Raw genomic sequence first — 19,911 nt, forward strand, 5'->3', positions numbered from 1 at the left:
TCAAATCGTGAGTGCCAGTTGCCACATGACCAGAGCAGTTTAATTCCTGTTTGCACCTTGAGAAGATGATGGCTACATCAAAGCTCCAAAACAAAAGGCTAGTAAAGTATGTTCACATAAAGATCTGACAAAGATTTTTGGTCCACATTATCTTTAAGGTGTCTGGTAGGCTATTAATATATTTATTCACATATATTCGGATTTGTTGAGTGTTGTCATAGAATGAGTAAACATGTTGTGGGTCACAATAATGGCCGGTGGGATAACAGTACATTTAGGTATACATATAAATCCAGTTGCAGTTGTTAGTGAAGGTTGCACTAAAATGTTACAATAAAAAAATATTGCACTAGCCTAAGTTAAAAGTTGAAATGTTACAAATGAGTTGTAATAACAACATTGATGCTGTAATACTGGTAGCACTAAAATAAAAAAATTACGATATGTTACAATGATGTTATAACAATTACAATAACAATAACAATTTTAATATACATTGACGGTTGTGTTTATTTTATTATAATTTTTTGTCTTTTATCTGCACTGCATTCCTATCAGTGTTGTTTTTTATACATAATAGTAACCCTATGTTATCATACAGTTTAAAAATATAAATATTAAAAATAAAGATATATAAAAAATGTTGATTGCAGAAAAAGGCTTTTGTTAATTCAGTATACAACAGATATACAACATTATCCCACGGGTCACAGTTGTGACCGACCACAAAACAGTGTTTCACTCACTTTCTCCCCCTCCAAAATAAAAAAAAATATTGATTATTTCCAAGGGTAACTAATGACACCTCGTTTGGATATTTTCATGTCTGATGAAATTTGGGATTAAACGGATTAACTGTATTGCAGTGTAAATTGAATTCGCCACTGAAATTAATAATTAACTTTAATGTAGACCTACCTTTAATGTTGGTCTATTTATTGTAGGCCTATAGCCTACCTACATTTCTGCATCACCATATTCATATTACCAATGAACAGAAGTACAAAATGCAACATCCCAAACTGCATTCCATAGGTACGTATTTAATGCCATATGACAGAAATAGATGCTTTTAGATATTACACCTGTCTGTGATTGAAAACCAAGCCACTTAGGAACGTTCTTTGCCAGTCATATGCTCATTTTGTTTCACTGGATGGGATTAATTTTTGAACAAGTGCCCTTCATTGCGGACTGTGTGGCTGAAGGAATAATTATGTTTACATCTCTCTAAAATTTAAGTCGCTTGGAGCACCTTTACAAAGCCAAAAACCCTGGCCTAGAGCAACCACACGTCCGTGGAGGATAGCGCTACCAATCAGACCTATAGTCTTTGGACCTATCAGGAAAGATATCACGAATCGACTAACCAATCATCATACATCTCTCATCCACACCCGACTTCAGAACCAACTACCAATCAGAGCGCAGCTCTCTTCCACGCCCAGTCTCACGAGCCAATCTCTTCTCTAAACACCTCCTTTTCAAACAAAAGTCCAACATCTCAGCCCTCTTCAGGCGGATTCTCAAGACGAGACCGGAAGTGTGTTCAGTGTACTCTCATCACGCAGAGCAAAGCATTGAGGTCATCTGCTTCAAGCTGTAACTTACCTGAACCTGAACCTGAACCTGAACCTTACCTGTGGTGATTTAGCAAGGTCTGTGTCAGATATTTTATTGACTGACTCTTTAAACAAAAATGCACGTTTGTCTGTTTTGTTATGGTTGTTGTGCTCACGTTAACGTGAGAATATGTTGAAGCTAGCTAACGTAACGGTATTTAAACGGAGATATTCGTTTGTTCATCATTAAATTACTTCATAAGTCAAGTAAAAAATATTGCACATACAAAGCAGCTTGACAAAGTGACAGCTTGAGTCAAATTAAATTGAACTCATGTAAGAGGAACTGTCGGTATTTTGCATGACTTTGTTAGTTCACACCAGCTGAGCAGCTAGCATTAGCCACAGTAAGTTAGATGTAAATATGCGCTTTATATCGCTAGCCTTTCTATAGGTATATCAACAATTCACATTCCTTTAACTTTTAGTTACATACTTTCTGCGGTAAGAAGCTGTGCAAGTTCAACAGCCCCGGCCAGTCCTTGTTCTTTCTATATGTATTGCTAATCTCACATGTTCAACTGTCAGGGCATTGTTGTTTACATGCGTGCATGGCAATAAGCTAATTAATAAGCATGAATATAAAGAGACCGGGTCCGTCCTGTTCATGAGTAAATATGGTGTAAAAACTGTTACTTTAATGTCCCCAGTCATTCATTTTCTTGGTTTTACTTTCGCTTTTGAAACTATTTTAATTCACCCAACACAACTATGTTGGCAAAACTGCAGCTTCAGCATTCTTCGTGACTGAGATCCCAATCATTTGTTCCCAAGTCTAAAAATTACCTTGTTCCCACAAATCAGGTTTAAACAACTTCCAAACCTTTTGTTTCTATGTCTAATTGGTCGTTATAATCTAGATTTTTTTTGTGATTTTCACAGAAACTGACAGGATGTCTGGAGATTTGCCTCTGAATATCAACATTAAGGAAGCACGATGGGACCAGGGCACGTTTATGGGCCGAGCCCAGCACTTCTTCATGGTGACTGACCCCAGAAATGTGCTGCTGTCCAGTGAGGTTTTAGAGGATGCCAGAGTTACTGTGGAGAACTACAGGTCTGTGATCCCCCTGGTCTGTTTTAATACTGTATCTATGAACTTCAGGGGTGAAATCCTGTACTTTAACATAATGTAGGAACTTTAGAATTGCCAATCACAACATCACTGGAGAGGTTTTAGAGTGCAATATATATAATGTTCGTTTTTTGAAGCATTGAAGCATAGATTTGTTGTTTGAAACTAGGCCCTGCTAATTACAACTGTGCAACCTCTTGTTTGTCTAGTTTTCATAAATAGCAGCATGGTTTCACTTTGTTGAAAGAGGAGCTATGGTGAAATTAAAAACTGTTCAAATAATAAGACACTTTTTATATATATATAATGAACTATTAGTATTCTTCTGAACTGTGGTATAAGAGTGTTTTTGTAAGAAATTAATGCATTTATTTAGCAAGGATGCATTACATTGATAAAATGTGACAGATACTTTTACTTTGTTATAAGAAATTTCTATTTCAAATAAATTGTTCTTTTAAACTTACTATTCTTCATCAGAATCCTCAAAAAATCACAATTTCCAAAAAAATAGCAGCACATCTGTTTTCAGCATTTATAATACAAAACGTGTCTTAACGCACCAAATCAGCATATTATGTTATTTTTGTTTTTTTGATGTTTTTTTTTTAAGATCATGTGACACTGAAGACTTTTTAGGAAAGTGTTTAGGAAATTCAGGATTTAATAACATTTAAAATTTATGAAAATATTAAATGGTTATTTGAAGTCAATATTTTGAAGTAGTGTATATCTGTGTGTGTGTGTGTGTGTGTGTGTTTTACCTCCTCTGATATCCAGTGAAGTCTTATTAATGGCTGTTTTCAAACACTCCCCCTTCTTCCATTGGTCAGACAAACAGATGCCTGTCCCACCCCAAATGCCATTGGTCAGTGTTGCTGGTTAAGATACTCAAATAAAAATAGCAATGTTTTGAAAGTGGCACAGAGCTTTTCAGAGGAATCAACCTATGAACGGCTAACCTATGTCCCTGGAATAAGAGAAACTATTTTAAAATCCCAAAATTACACACATCACCTTTAAATACTGTTTTAGCTCTCCATACTGTTGTCAGTTTATCATAGGATCAGTCTTTTATGGTTTTCATGTATAACTGTTACTGTACTGTTACTGTACTGCTGTGGCCTCTTTTACAGGTTGGGAATCATAAAGCCTGGGCTAACAGAAGATGAACTTTGGAGGGCCAAATACATCTACGACTCTGCTTTCCACCCAGACACAGGAGAGAAAATGCTGCTAGTTGGACGCATGTCTGCACAAGTGCCCATGAACATGACCATTACGGGTTGCATGCTTACCTTTTACAGGTAAGCACACTGTTAAACTCTTTGTTCTGGACACCATATAGGCAGAAAGTGTATATAGACCTGAAAATGATATACATTAAAGCCAGAAAAGGAAACAGAGTAAATCTTTCCATGGCCTGGGATAAATATCCCTGCTCTGTTCTGTGAATGCTTCCTAAATGAGTCATCATGGAAAAGACAGCACTCTTACTGAAATAGCTTCGTTTGGTGGTTTAATTCAGGTTTTATGGGGGCATTTTGTGCTCTCAAAACATTAATCAAAAGTAAAAGAATACTTTACTAAGATTGAGGAAAAAAAGTGACATTTCTTTTGTACTGGTTTTACTTTTTTTTTTTTTTCTTTTTTTTTTTTACTTGGATCAGTGAGTCATCTGCAGATGAGTCATTTTGAGCAAGACCAACATGTGGCTCAAATTACAGCCATGTGTGGGAGATTCTTAAGACTGCAACATTGTCAATGAAAGGGTTTTTAAAATATAAATAGTCATATAATATATATATTTTTTAATATGCAGTTTTCTTTTAACTTAAGTCTCTCTGTGTGTGTGTGTGTGTGTTATCAGGACAACCCCAGCAGTGGTGTTCTGGCAGTGGGTAAACCAGTCCTTCAACGCCATCGTCAACTACACTAACCGCAGTGGAGACGCGGCAATCTCCATGAAGTATGAAGGCTAAGATCGCTACTAGAAACAATCTAGATGCAGGTTTCTATATGGAGGCCTCATGGCAGCTCTCTCTCTCGATGGTGTGATGTGTTTCGCTCACACTATGTTGGTATATTGCACAGTTTAGTTTTCCTAAAAGCTGTTGCATGAGCCAGACTGCCATGATGATACAAATAGTGGAAACTGTTGCACTTGTACTCCATGAACGTTTATGGAGCAGAGATGCCAGTGTTTCATGATCACTACACGTTCTGAATACAGGCAGATTCAGACAGCATGCTCATTTATTCATGTTTGCATTCTGATCATGTGTTTATTGGCAGTTTATTATCTATAAACATAATAGCCTGTATAATATTTTCACTAAGCATCAGTTTGGATTTACAGGTTGTGCAGTGAGGCTTGTATTGTTTTATCATTATGACAACTGCTTTGAAAATGAACACACTACTCAACATCATAATTTTTTCTAAACCCAAGGAGAGTTGTGCATTCTCTAATGTCAGTAATTATGAGCTCCATGAAAAATATTAATGATTTTAATGTGTTTAGTAATACTTTTGTAACTTTTGCAGTCAGCTTGGAGCAGCCTACATTAGTGCTACAACTGGAGCTGTAGTAACAGCCCTTGGACTGAAGTCTCTGACCAAGGTCTGTCCTTTCACTAAACTACTTGGTATTTATAGTTAATTACAGGGTGACTTTAAAAAAAATGAAATATTTTAACATTAAGGGCCAGAATTAGCATTAGAGCGCAATTTCATGAAAGTGCTAATGAAAGGGGAAAATTCTGCAGGTGATTTAATAACATTGTGCACATTAAAGAACACGTACGCAGCCAGATCATTTCCATAATGACTCCCACAATCTACCAAGAGCAGCATAAATTAATGCCTGCTTTTAGACATGCTTTTTTGGGCGTTAAATAATGTGTTAGTAAATTGCGTTGAATTATTGATTTTAATACTCTCCTCCCATAAATTGTAATAAATAATAAATTGAATAAATAAATCTGGCCCTAAGATATATTTACTACTGCTTCATTTATATATTTTCATAAATACACTACTGTTTACTTCTTTTTTGAGGATTTTTAACATTGAAATTATTTATTTGAACTCTTGAACTTATGCCCTCCAAGGGTGTGTTTATTTATCATTTTAAAGTAAATAATTTTTTTATTATTGTTTTAATTAATATATTTTCAGCAGCTATTACTCCAGTCAGCAAACAGTAAAATATGTTTTTAAAAATTTAGACAGTGGTTAAATATTTTATCTATATTACCCTGTGCAGAAATTTGATTCACCTCTTTCTTGGTTTAAAGATATATTCACCCTAAAATGATAAAAATGTGAATTATCCCTTTAATTGTTGACTGTTGTTTTTACATCTAGACAATATATGACAGCAGTGACTTGAAATATGTTATCTTTTCTCAGCACTTGCCACCTATTATGGGGCGTTTTGTTCCATTTGCTGCAGTGGCAGCAGCAAACTGTATCAACATACCCTTCATGAGACAAAGGTAAGTCAGATAACTGTTTTTTAATTACAAAAAGGACATATTTTAATAAATACTGTAACAATGTAAAATGAAAAAGTGTTATAATGTATTAATAACTGTCATTACAATTATTCATGAGATTGTAATGCATAACAAGGCATAATTAATGCATTAAAACTACTTTTATAATGCATTATACATAAGGCTTTAAGAAAAGTGTTGGCAAATTTTTCTCTTTTCTTAAATCTTCTACAGAGAGCTGAAGTATGGCATTCCTGTTAATGATGCTGAGGGAAAACGTCTCGGAGAATCAAGTAAAGCTGCTCAGCAAGCCATTATACAGGTGGTGGTGTCTCGTATCGGCATGGCAGTGCCAGCCATGGGTAAGTCTTTAGATGTTTTTTTAACATAAATATTGTGGCGCTCCTATATATATATATATATATATATATATATATATAGTTTATTTTTATTAAATGTATTCAATCACTAAATGTATTCTAATCACCTCTTATTCACAGGCAAATAAATTAGTTACATTTATTTTTTTAAATTGTGAATTTTTCCTCAAACAGCTATTCCTCCAGTTATCATGAATGCCTTGGAGAAGAAGGCCTTCATGAAGGTAAGGAACTCATTTCAAGCCTCTATCTGAGTCTGTCTGAGAGGACTTGTTTTAAACTGCTTTTTAAAAATATGTTAATTTCTCAGCGGTTCCCGGTTCTCAATGCCCCTGTTCAAGTTGGACTTGTTGGACTCTGGTGAGTTTTTAAGGCACTGCTTGTTTGCTATACACTGCAATCATGGTTTAAAACAATGAATGAATGACTTATTTTACATATCCATCTCCACAGTCTGGTGTTTGCCACTCCACTGTGCTGTGCTCTGTTCCCACAGAAGAGGTGAGTGTGTCTGTTTGATTAACCATGGTTTGATTAACGTGCTGATTTGGGTTGTTTTCTGTCTCTGAAGTTCTATGAAGGTGAGCAGCCTGGAGCCGGAGCTTCAAGAGAATATACGACAAAGCAATCCGAACATCACTACGGTTTATTTTAACAAGGGTCTGTAGAGAGGTCTAGGTTGCAGCCCATGTTGATGTCCTCCACTGCACTGGATGTTGGTGGGCACAACTTGAAGGATAGAACGTATTTATTTTTGTTTTGCTGTTATATATTTTTGAATATTTTACCCATGTTATTGTACTATCCAAAATGAAGGTTAGAACTTGCTGCTGGATTTAGTTAAAGATGCTTGAATGTTAACTGCTGCATTGCTTTACGCCTCCATCTTGCGTTGACCACAGACACGTAGACTTATTTACGAATATATCCATTACTTTGATTTATATTAGATTATCATAGGCATGTTGTATGATTTATTTAATTTTTTATTTCTTAATCTTTGGCTAGGAACTTTATAAGATTTCTAGGTTTGTGGCTCAAACATCATTCAATACTCTCCCGTGTGCGTTATTACTAAAGACAGTTAAGGAAATTGGGTTTTCATCTTTATTCTGCCACTTATTTCCACCTTTCATGCTCTACTGTGCCCATTAAGTGCACTTACACAGTGAACGCAGTGTGCTTTACTATGTACTACAAAAGAAACCCTGAAATGTGCAAACACTCCTTCATGAGCACATCAACAACTATCGGGTGACTATCACTGATATCATTTCCTGTATACCATACTTCATTATTTCTGTTTAAGCCTTATATACCTGCGTGGTTTGAAGTCATTGCAAATGTCTTCAAGACATTTGGTTGTGTAGATTGTAGTTTGTGTACTGAAGAAAGGTCAAAATCATATTTATTGGATTATTTAATACTTATTAGTATTTGTGATTGTATGAATAATTTCCCCAAATAGAATGTGTCTGGGCTTAAAGACAAGCACTAAATATCTCAAGCTGCAAGAGCAAATGATAAGAACAAAGTTTGCTGACGTTCGATAGAAATCTGCTCAGTTGGAGTATGAAGAAAAAGTTGCTTCATATGACCTGCTTGATCATGTATTACATCTCAGACATGTACAGTTATGGGAACAACAGTCAGATTTCTTTATTGTTGTCATGGGGGAATCTATTGTGTGTTCTATTAATATATATAATGATGTCAGTCATAGTGTCTGTAGTATTTGATATAAGCATTAGTTAGTTCACTAACCTCTGTCCTGTAACTTGAGCACAAATGATCAAACTTGTTTTCCCTGACGTATTGTGGTAATGTTACAGTGTGTAGTTTTTGTTGTCTGGTTCCTGAAGTTAACAAACCTTTTTTTGCCATCAGACTCTCACAACTCGGCTTTTTTGGTGCAATGGCACATAGACTTGTCATTGTTCTCATCATATCCTCAGTAGAGATCTGTTGTTTTTGACCTAAGCACTCCATTGTAGGCATATAATTTCACCTAATATCTAAGCACATTAAATGTTACATAAGTATGCTGTTGAAAAAGGTAGCCCAGTTGAAAGCAGTCAAGGTTTGATGCTTGCATTATTTAATGTACAAATTCCTTCTTACTACGATGAAAGTAAAAAAAAAAAAAAAAACATGTCTAGGTTTGACATAGAGACGTGTTGGATCTGTTATGCAAATATGACGTATTTGATTGAGATTTTTACAAATATGTCAGATTTCTTCCCGGGATGTCCTGTTACACCTAATATCTCAGACCACTTCAGCCCCACCTGGTGTCAAGACCTGTTCTTCCTTTCAAAATGTGCAGAGTACCAGCATATAAAGTTTGATTAGTCGTGTAATGCTCACAAGCATCACAATGCTTTATGATCAACATGACACGGAATTCCAAACTTAAACTGACAAGACGTTATACTCTCAGTACTGTCATAGCATCCTGAACCAGCTTACTGTCTGTAATATCAGCAGTACACCAGATTATTAACAAAAGTGGGGTTTCAAAATATTCCATGATTGTAAATTGCACTAGACCCCTGACAATGTTTATAGGATGTTAAACCATAATGTTGTAATTGTACAGATTTAATATCATGTTAATAAGCTTACAGTTATCATGTTATTTTCTATATGCAGTTATAACATTATGGTTGTCCATTAAATTGTCTTATGTCAAAACAAAATACAGACTGTCACACCAAACTAGACCTCACCAAAAGAAAATTGATTCACTGCACATGTGTTTGATGCTTAAGAGGACAATTTATTGATCGGTCTCCTTTAGTGTGAAAAGTGCAATAATTGGGTTGATGTTACTTGCATGTAAAGGACAGTTATTCTATACTATTATTATTGGTGCTTATTGATTTATTTTTCCAGCATTTTATATTGTTTTGTTAAATCCTTGTCTGTATTTTATCTGGAACAATGTAATAAAGATATTAAACTACGTCTGAGACTATACTTACTTTGTCAGCATTTGCTACGAGGGCATCATACTAAGAAGAACCAAGAAAACAGTTGACAAAGGAACAGTTCAAACAAAAAGTAAAATTTGGCCTCAGGTCATCCGAGATGTTGATGAATTTGGAGAAATTTTGCATTAAATCTTGCTCACCAATAGATCCTCAGAAGTGAATGGGTGCCATCAGAATGTTGAGTCCAAACAGCTGCTAAATCACAAATAATCCACCCAATTCCAGTCCATCAGTTAATGTCTTGTGAAGTGAGAAGCTATGTGTTTTTAGAACAAAAAATTATATAAATTTTTGTGTTTAAAAAAAATCTTACAATTAAAATATAAGCCTTGTCTGAATCAGGAGAGAAATAAGCACAAATCAAGCAGTATTTAAAAACAATAACAGTTTTAAACAAACATCAGTGGAACAGTCGGTGGATTTTGATGTGAGAGGACAACAAAGGATGGATTTTTCCACTGGAGAAAAAGTTATGGATTATTGATTCATGTTGGCCAGAAGCAATGCTTTAAAATATGCCTTGGTGAAGTTGATTCTTACACACAGCTTTTCACTTGACAAGATGTTAATCGATTGACTGAAGTCATATGGATTATTGTGATGCTTTTATTTGATGGTTAAATTTTCATTCTCACTCTTCCCATTCCCTACAGGGGATCCATAGGTGAACAATTCATTGTAGGGGAGTATATGTTAATTTTAGGGTGAACTATTCCTTTAAGAAGACATATTCTGAACCAGATGGCATGGCTTCCCCAGATGGAACAGATTTCTAATTAAAAAACAAGCAAAGTGCTATCATCAGGGCCGTTTCAAAGTCCTCTGCCTTTAAAATGAAAGCATACCAGTAGGTGGCCGGAGAATTGCATTTGTTGCACGTGCAAATATACGAATCAGGGATTAGAGCTGAATGGCTCAGTAGCAAGTGGTTTTGTGGAGAAATACTATGTAAATGACTGCAATGTACATGGATAATACACAAAAGAATCTCAAATGAAGACTAACTGAATTTTTGGAGATGATATGTTTATTGTTCATTGTGTCCACCCCTAGCTTAACCTTTGGCTGCTCACTGACCAGAAACCAGCAGGTATGTAAGCATGTGTTTGCATCAAATCTGCTCTTTCAACATGGAGTTTGGAAACAGATTTTCATTAATACACATACCACAGAAAACCACCAGTGTGGCAGCAGGCAGCCAAAGGAAAAACAACAATACAACGATTAATGTCAAGCAATTTCTAAAGTGCAAAACCATATTACTTAATTACACAACATTAGTCCCATTTGTACATACTAAAGCACCAGAATTAAAATAAGGCCACATGCAATTCTGTGGCATTGTTACTTAGCTCTTAAATGTACCAGTCAGTTCTAACAATTCAACAACCTGAGCTTTCTCTATTCACAGCATTAGTAGGAGAGATGAAGTGTGATGAGGTGGGTTGTGACTCTGTATCAAGGGAGAACTCTCCCTAATCTATTTTAATCAATCTTGGCAGCTTTACTGTACCTGACAAACTTAAACAATGTCTACTTCTCTATCACAATTTTCTTAGCGGCTTCCAAAACCGACTGAATGCTGACTTTATCTCCAAACTCCTTTTCTCTGTGCTCTAGAAGAACCCCCTGAAAACAACAAAAAACAGGATGTGTGGACAAGCAAGTGGTTGAAGAGGCTCTGAAATGCACTGTGAAAGCACATTCTTGCTTTGTAAAGGTGCCATGAAATATCTAATGGATTACCTGTTCACCTGATCCGATGACAAACACCCCTCCCAGGATGAAACCTTCTCCATTCATGTTGCCTTGGTGACCTGACCTCCAGCCCCTAATAAAGTTTTGCCAGACTCCCAAGCGAATCAAACCAAGCAAACCCATCTTCCTCTGTTGTGGCCCATAAAAAGCTTGCTGTTCACAATTAAGACACCCAAGCAGAATGAATAATGAATGAATATTCAATTATTGGTAGCTTTATGCTCTATTCTTTAATACATTTGGTAATAAATCATGCAAGCATGACTGAGCTTCCGTTAACACATGTGATTTGCTCAATGTACTAAATGTGTGAGCGTCTTTCAGAAGACTTTGATTAAACGGATTAATTCATATGGATTTTTTTTATGATCCCTTTATGAACTTTTTGAAGTGTCAAAGTTTTGGTTTCATGGACTTAAAATGAAAGGAGACACAGAAAACTCTCTGGTTTCATTAAAAACTTGTGTGTTTCGAAGATGAACTGAAGTCTTATGGGTTTGGAATTACAGTAAATGATGACAGAATTTCAATTTTTGGGTGAACTATGCCTTTAATGTTTACTAACCTTTTCATCCAGGAAGATCTCCCCTGCAAAGTGAGGCCTGAAGTCCTGAATCTCTGTACCTACATTCTCCTTCACAACAGCATACAGAGGGACACCGAGCTCATCCAGCTGGGGCTTCAGAGAGGACAGCTCAGAGGCTTCCTGCAGATACACTATCATGTCATCAGCAGCCCCACATGTTTAATTATATAATCATTATTTTGATTTATGGGTTTGTGCTTTTAGCAAATAATAGTAGTGTAGTATTCTTAGCTTCTTTTAAAGAAATAGTTCACCATCATGAAAATTTGCTGAAAATGTACTCAACCCCAGGCCAGTTTGTTTCTTCAGTTGAATTACATCACTTGCTCACCAATGGATCCTCTGCAGTGAATGGGTGCCGTCAGAATGAGAGAAAACATCACAATAATCCAAAAGTGATCCAGTCCTTCAATTAATGTCTGGTGAAGTGAGAAGATGTCGATCTCCATTTATAAGGCAAAACAGTTCTAAACAAAGGTGTCATTGGATTTTGATGAGAGAGGACAAAAAGGGATGGACTTTTTCACTGAAGGAAACACTGTTATGGATTGTGGACTTGTATTTGGTCAGAAGCAATTGTTTTGCAAATGCCTTGATGGATTTGTTTCCTACAAACATCAACTTATCGCTACACAAGATGTTAACTGATAGACCGGACTGGAGTCATGTGGATTATTGTGATGTTTTTATCAGCTGTTTGGACTCTCATACTGATGGCACCCATTCACTGCAGAGGATCCACTGGTGAGCAAGTGATGTAATGCTAAAATCTGATATGATGAAGAAACAAAATCAATTACATCTTAGCCTGAGGATAAGTAAATTTAATTTTTTGGGGGTGAATTATTCCTTTAACATAGATTTTCTCTCAAATCAGTGCAGAAAAATGCAAAAAGTCCTCAGATTTTGAATGGGCAAAAAAAAAAACATTAAAAATAAGAGCAACCTATCTTTGTTATGAGGAACATGATCACTACCTCTCTGCACAAAAATCATCCAGGTCGCCGGACAGCCATGATCACCGCGCCAGAATTCTCCCAGAGAGTTTTCGCTTTTAAAGCCTTCTCATCTGAATGGATACAGATGAAAAAAAAAACATTCAATAAATACTGTGTTTCCTTCAATGTTCTTCTTAGCTATGAGAGCAACTGGCCAAAATTTTATTTAAAAAAAATCCTTATCACTTCATGTGCATTTCAAATAATTTCTTACCACTGTTGATGGTTTTGAGGTCAGCATTCCCTAGATATTCTACAGAAGCAGGTGCTGGTTTAGTCAGCAAGAAGTCAGTGTTTGCCAGTATTAAGCCGGTGATGGCGGCCCCCACAGCGCCAAGGCCGAGTGACCACATGCCCATAGCAAGCGTCTCTCCCTCCAGGACAGACGATGACACTTCAGGGAAAATATATGTATGGTAGGTTACATGAAACATTGTTTCAATAACTGTTAAATATGACTTTATATTTTCTAAGAAATACATGAGACGAGAGTAAGCGTTCAACTAATACTGCCATTTATTTCCTCCTAAAGACACTACTCCAAAAACGAAGGCGTTTACGTACTCATGTAACATAGGAGGGTGTATATGAACACAGAAGGATCAATTTGTGTTTTGTAAATACACAACAACAAAGAGTAATTTGCGGAAGCTATGTTGTAATTTCCTTTTCACGATCAACCCAAGTAAACAAAGAATACCATTTCACCCAAAGTTTTTTTTTTTACCTCACATATTTGTACTAAAGGAAAGCATGTAATTGCTATAACAACTCAAGACATGTTGGGGCAGGAGCAGTACCTTTTGTCTTTCTAAAGGGAGACTGGCTGTTCTGGCTTTTTCTTGAGAAGTGCTGGTTTGTCGAAAAAGCACGTAAACATATAGAGTTGACAGAAGTTGGGCCAACTAATGTCTTGAATGCCGGTCGGCATGCAGTGATGGTCAGATGGAAGTTATGAGTTACGACTGTCTTATCAAAGGCTAAAAGCTGTGGGGACTGGGACACAGAGACTATATACTTGACATCACTATTCACACAAAGAGAAAATCTTCCTCTTGGTGACAAAAGGGTCAAATGCATGGGTCGAGGTCGCATGAGGGCCATTGCTAACATCCAAGGTGAGTTTAGCCAACCTTTCCCCAATCGGGTAAAAGTGCATTTCAGTGGAAAGCTATGGAGAGGAAAGGAAAACAGAGCTTTACCCCTCAATGTAGGTAAAAATGAAACAAAAATAAAGAATCTCTGGATGTACAAACGTGTGAAAAACAGGTACACTTTTAAAAAGTACTTATTACAGAAATAAAATACTCCAAAAGAACCTCTTTAATTGCTTAATGCATTTTATGTTTTTGGACATTTGATTGCATGTTAGTTGTAATTAAATAAACATTTATACTTAATGCAATTAAATAAAGAACTTCAGTACATCTTTATATGCATTTCATAATTCTATTGCCTTTGAAATATGGTTAAAGTATACTGTCGAATGCAACTGACAAGCAATTATGGTAAACAGAAATATACGTTTATATATTTTCTATTAAAATGTGTAGGTCATGTAATTATATAATCGTAATGATTAAATTGATTAAATTGCAATTTGCAAAAGTGAAAAATAACAGTCTAAAGTATAATAAATCAATCACTTTACATGTGATGTCCAGTAGTATGTTAGTAACACAAGAATAAGTGTACTTCTTTTTACAAGTGTACTCGTCTAGTGTACTTAAATGGCAAAACACTACGTGTGCACATTTAATTAGTGCATTTATTTTTCACAAGGGGATGCTGTACATCTCAACAGGTATGATTAACTTAAAGATCTGCACTGCTTAAATAGATATATGTATCCTCCTCCCAGAATGCATACAAAATAAATAAAAAAACTGTCCTTTACCTCACGAAATGGAAAAACAACTAAACTGCAAAGGAAGTTTTTATATAATCACACATTAAACTGAAGCCTTGGCTGATATGACTGCCAATAACGTAAACCCCTGGGCACTTGTGCTGATTTCTGTCATTCATGTGATGTAACGTTACTGAATTCTAGAAAGATCAAAAGCGTAACCTGTTTACATTTGGCATGCAAGTGTAAAGAATTAAAAATAAAAATCAATAAAGTAATTACTTAATCGCTTACTGACTCCAAGCAGAATTGACAAAGATAAACTTGTGTTAATTATACGTAAGGATACTAAAACGATACTAAAGTCATGCTGTAGGTGAGGCTAACACCTGCTGGCTAGCTTGTTTGACTAGCTAGAGAGTTAACGTTTGATCGTTGCAATGCCAGATACAAGCGTTGACAATAAGAAAATAATATGCATTTTTATCTGCATTAGTACGCAAAAGTTAAAAACACAACAAAACGATTAATACTCACAGCTTGCGGTTCAACGTCTGTGTGTAGTTGGCTGAAGCTGCGGTGTGTGTGTATGTGGGACAGACGCGTTCCGTTGGAGGAGCACTAGCCCGTCTAACCTCTTAAAGAGACAGGCAACACCAAAAGATGTACTGCGCAAAACTTTGACAAATCCTTTATTGTAGTTAATGTAGTTTAATACACAAACTTAAAGGCACCGGCTGTGACAATGATTAAATAAAAGTTCTTTATTGTGAGATATTCTTATTGACAGGCTTATAAAAGGTGTTAGCATTAGGCCTGTTTTTCTGAATGAGTGCTTGAGTAAACAAGCCCTCACTCATAAACACACTTTCAACCACTGAGACATGAAATAGCTGAAAAAAATAAATAAATAAAAAAGTTTTTCAGAAACATTAAATAATCTTGCCGACCACAGAGGCATCGGATAAAGGCATTGATAATCTATAGAAGTCCAGGGATGTCAAACTCCGTTCCTGCAGAGTTTAGATTCAACCCTAATTAAACACACCTGATCCAACTAATCAAGTCGTTCAGCTTTATTTGAAAACTGCATGGTATGTGTGTTGCAGCAGTGCTCTGGCCCTCAAGGAACTGAGTTTGACACCCCTGTTTTATTAAATTATTATTATTATTATTTATTTATTTTTTTTTTGTAGAACATAACAAAAAAAAAAAAAAAAAAGGAAAGAAATAAAACCCTGTAATGCTGACATACAATATGTTTGCAAAACCGGTATCCCATAAAGGCGTATAAAGAACTACTCTGAATAGGAGCACAAAGAGAGTCAAATAATGGGTCTAAACCGCTCAAAGCACCTGTGTCAAAGTTAAAATCCATTCTTTCATACACACATACAGAAAGTTTAGTTCTGCTGCTTTTACAAGAACTACTGTTGTACAAAGGGTTTGGATTTAGATAATTTTAATATCACATGATATATGATAACTGTTTATACTGGTTTATATATATAGAACTGTTGTAACATAAATAGAGGATTCTAAATAAAATACCAAAGGAAAATAATCAGTGTTTATAAGACAGGAATTTTAACTAGTCTGAAAGCAATTACAGGCTAGTATTTCTCCAACTGAATCATATTTGTTAAAAGATAATTACATTTGTCTAAATTTATTTTACAATTTTTATCATACCTAGCCATAGCCTTACAACTGTAATATTGCTAAGAATCATCCAGTGTTTTCAGCAGGCTGCTAATCGATTCATTCCCACATGGACCACTCACATATGAAAATGTATACTGAGGAGGTTAACGTCACCAGCTGTTTACAGAACACAGAAATAAGCAGCTGTAAATCATATGTACACCTGACAATTAATTTGTTACAATGATGAGAATTAGATTTTGAAAGAGTGTACACTGTGTATTTGTACCTACAAATTATTCATGACTCAGAATGTTTCAATGACCTAAAAATGTTAACTATATTTGTATAGTGGGAATGTGGGAAACCTCCTTCACCTGTTATAGTAGCAACTTCGGTTGCAGTATTTCTAGTTGATTATTACAGTAATGGCAATGAAGCAGTAACAGAGTGCTTGTATTTTTGAATGAAAATAACTAAAATAATTCATCTGTGTTCCATGAGTTTATTGATCTATTGTGTTATGCATAATGAAAGGTCATAAATAGATGGCACCGTTTCAAATCCAAGGCTGTAAATCAAATGAACACCTGACAATTAATTTGTGACAATGATGAGAATTAGATTTCGACGAAAGCATTTTGAAAGACTGTACACTGTGTATTTGTACCTACAAATTATTCATGACTCAGAATATTTCAATTACCTTAAAATGTTAACTATATTAATGAGATTAAAAACAACGCACTTACAACTAATAGAAATTAGTTTCTCTATTTTATACTGTGCCCTATAACAAGATGACCAATGTTTGTATGATTTAAAATATAATGCTTATGTCATGCACCAGTTATTGCTTTACACATAAATGAAGATATGTCACTCTGGTCCTGGTGCACTTGTGTCAATTACAGGGATAACAGTGCAAGAAAATCAAATAGATGCCAGTCACACAATTACCGTATTTTATGGATTACTGTAGATCTAAGGACATCATGCTACTGTACTATACTTTGTATTATGACCAAAAGAATGACAAAAACTCTTTAGACCACATTAAAGCTGACTGAATGAGACACAGAAGTAAAAAAAAGAGAAGAGGTCTTTGATGTTTTCAGGACATTATTATAACCACGAAAGTCCAGCATACACGACTGCACTATGATTTCTGTTACAACAAGGACATATTAAAACAAAGTATGTTTGTATACATTACATTTGTGTACATGTATAGAGGTTTTCACGCTAAACTCAGCCATAAAGTTATATATTGTTAAAAGTGAAAGTCACGCCTTTCTGTAAATTTCACACAGACCTTTTCAAGATATGTTTGTCCTTCATGAGTTCCAGAGCTATTTCCACTACATTAGCACAGTCCCAGGTGTGTTTCTTACAAGTGTCAAGAACTTGATTATGTAAGATGATACAGTTAGGTTAGTGGATCTGGGCCAGCTCTGTTTTGCTGGTAATAGTTATTTTTAGGGGAGAGGGAAAGAGGCCAGTTGCTGCTGTAGGCTGGAATATGCTGAAATGAAAGTTGTCCCAACATCCCACCCTCTTCTGCAGCTGCTGCATTCCTGGCGACCGCCGAGCCAATGTGGGAAACCTCCTTCACTTGTTATAGTAGTAACTGCGGTTGCAGTATTTCTAGTTGATTATTACAGTAATGGCTATAAAGCAGCTTGTATTTTTGAATGAAAATAACTGTAAAATAATTCATCTGTGTTCCATGCTTCATGCACAGTGACTTGATTTAATGTGAAGGCTCTAATGCGGCAATGAGATGGCAGTGATTGTCAGGGTGGAGAATGCATGAGTTTTTTTGATCTATTGTGTTATGCATAATGAAAGGTCATAAATAGATGGCACCGTTTCAAATCCAAGACACAGCTTAGGTTTCACACCCAGAACCAGCTGTAAAGTTCACCTAGGTCCACCTCACTGGAGCACTTTCAAGAGATTCTGGGTTGCATGCCAATCAGCTGGAAGCATATATACCCCACCTCCTAAACATCCTCGTCTCAGTTAGCCATTGGCTGATGCATTTCACTCCTCCGTGCTTATCAAAAGAGTTTCCTTTAAAAAAAATGGTGCAGGGCAGGTGACAACTTGTGTTTATCACCGTACACCAACCAGCAGCACCCACGTACATTTTGTACCAAGAGAGCGGTAACAAAACATAAACAGATGCTTGTCACCTCAACTAACCTCAACCTTTCCACCTGTGTATTTCTCTCACAATTACTTCATCTTGATACAAAGACTAACAAAAAGATGTAAAGCAAATGCATCTATCCAGTTTTTATATACAATATATTCTATCTCTCAACATATTATTATGTTATGCATTACACATTATGTTATTATTATATAAAAGTATTAATTCTCTCTCTTGCATGCAGCAGAAGCAACAATATGATAAAACCGAAATGAAACCGAAAACACCTCATCCACACCAACTGGAATCATATTCTAAATAAAGGGATGATGATTAAATTACCATTTTCAATGAATGAACCTGGTTGAAAAGTAAGATGAATCAAAAGAATAAAAAACTCATAAATGCCCACAAAAGGAACACCTGTAAGCAAAGCCACAAACACGTCAGTAATTCTTTTGAACAAGCTACAGAGTTCAGAAACTGATGATGCTGGAAAGGTGCACCAGTCAACAAAGCTCTGCGTAACAGGCCTGTGTGGGTGAGTAATACAGAAGAAGCCAAATTTGAAGTTTGCCAAAAAGCCCATTAGCAAGCTCTTGTGGTCAGATAACCACAAAACAAGCTTTTCTTTAAAAAATTAAAAATAAAATAAACATCCAAAGAATGCCCAGACTATAAAATAACCAAACTGCAATATAATGATGACATTCCTTGGTAGAACGACTATATGTCTTATTGAAATCAAGCAAGAATCTATGGAAATACCATTGGAGAATGTCCCACAGTCTTTTAAAACTATAGCGTGGGAGAAAGTTAATCTTTTAGCTGGACAATGATCTCGAACACAAGGACAAATAAACACTCGGGTGACACATGAAAAAAAGGTGAATGTCCTACAGCTGACCCCATCACTGTCCAGTTGAGAAATTGTGGCATTTATAAAAAAAAAACTGACTTAGGCCATCCCAGTAAACTCTGTTCGGAGAAATGGGTCAAAGTCATATCTGGACAGCCTGTCACATCCTTATGCCAAAAGACATAGCTGTTGTCACAAATTATTATCATTTATGGATTAATTAATTTTGAGTTTCAGTACCTAATATATTATTGTAAATGAATTTTAGGCTCAATGAGAGAACTAGAATACTGAATATCATATATACTAAATAAACATTTGGTAACTATTTACTGTTTACGGACCAATTCTTTGTGAGTTGCATATTACTAGCATATCAGTTGTTTATTACTACTTATAAAGCACATATTCTGCATGACCATTTTTTAGATCCCTTAACCCCACTCCTAAATAACTACCTATACTAACTTTTAATAAGCACCAATTTCA

The 19,911-nt window shown here is 35.7% G+C and overlaps 1 protein-coding gene and 1 pseudogene across 1 annotated transcript; one reads left to right on the top strand and one right to left on the bottom strand.

Annotated features, from left to right (window-relative positions):
- Positions 1-1,484: 1,484 nt before the first annotated feature.
- Positions 1,485-9,542, top strand: LOC132157295 (sideroflexin-1-like). Its single transcript, XM_059566581.1, has 11 exons — positions 1,485-1,658; positions 2,505-2,679; positions 3,834-4,004; positions 4,568-4,666; positions 5,245-5,320; positions 6,112-6,197; positions 6,432-6,559; positions 6,752-6,801; positions 6,888-6,937; positions 7,031-7,078; positions 7,149-9,542. The coding sequence occupies exons 2-11, from the start codon at positions 2,516-2,518 to the stop codon at positions 7,243-7,245; spliced, it is 969 nt and encodes a 322-aa protein (XP_059422564.1). The 5' UTR covers positions 1,485-1,658; positions 2,505-2,515; the 3' UTR covers positions 7,246-9,542.
- A 1,037-nt stretch (positions 9,543-10,579) lies between these two features.
- On the bottom strand, positions 10,580-15,390 carry LOC132157296 (peroxiredoxin-like 2A; annotated as a pseudogene).
- Between the last annotated feature and the right edge of the window lie 4,521 nt (positions 15,391-19,911).

This window comes from Carassius carassius, chromosome 14, assembly GCF_963082965.1.
Source record: "Carassius carassius chromosome 14, fCarCar2.1, whole genome shotgun sequence".
In the NCBI taxonomy this organism is placed as follows: Eukaryota; Metazoa; Chordata; class Actinopteri; order Cypriniformes; family Cyprinidae; genus Carassius; species Carassius carassius.

Bases quoted from the DNA above. Each gene is read 5' to 3' on its own strand.
- LOC132157295 (XM_059566581.1), top strand. From the start codon at position 2,516: ATGTCTGGAGATTTGCCTCTGAATATCAACATTAAGGAAGCACGATGG. The intron at 6,802-6,887 runs GTAAGGAACTCA...TTAATTTCTCAG, and splicing joins AGAAGAAGGCCTTCATGAAG to CGGTTCCCGGTTCTCAATGC. The intron at 6,938-7,030 runs GTGAGTTTTTAA...CCATCTCCACAG, and splicing joins GTTGGACTTGTTGGACTCTG to TCTGGTGTTTGCCACTCCAC.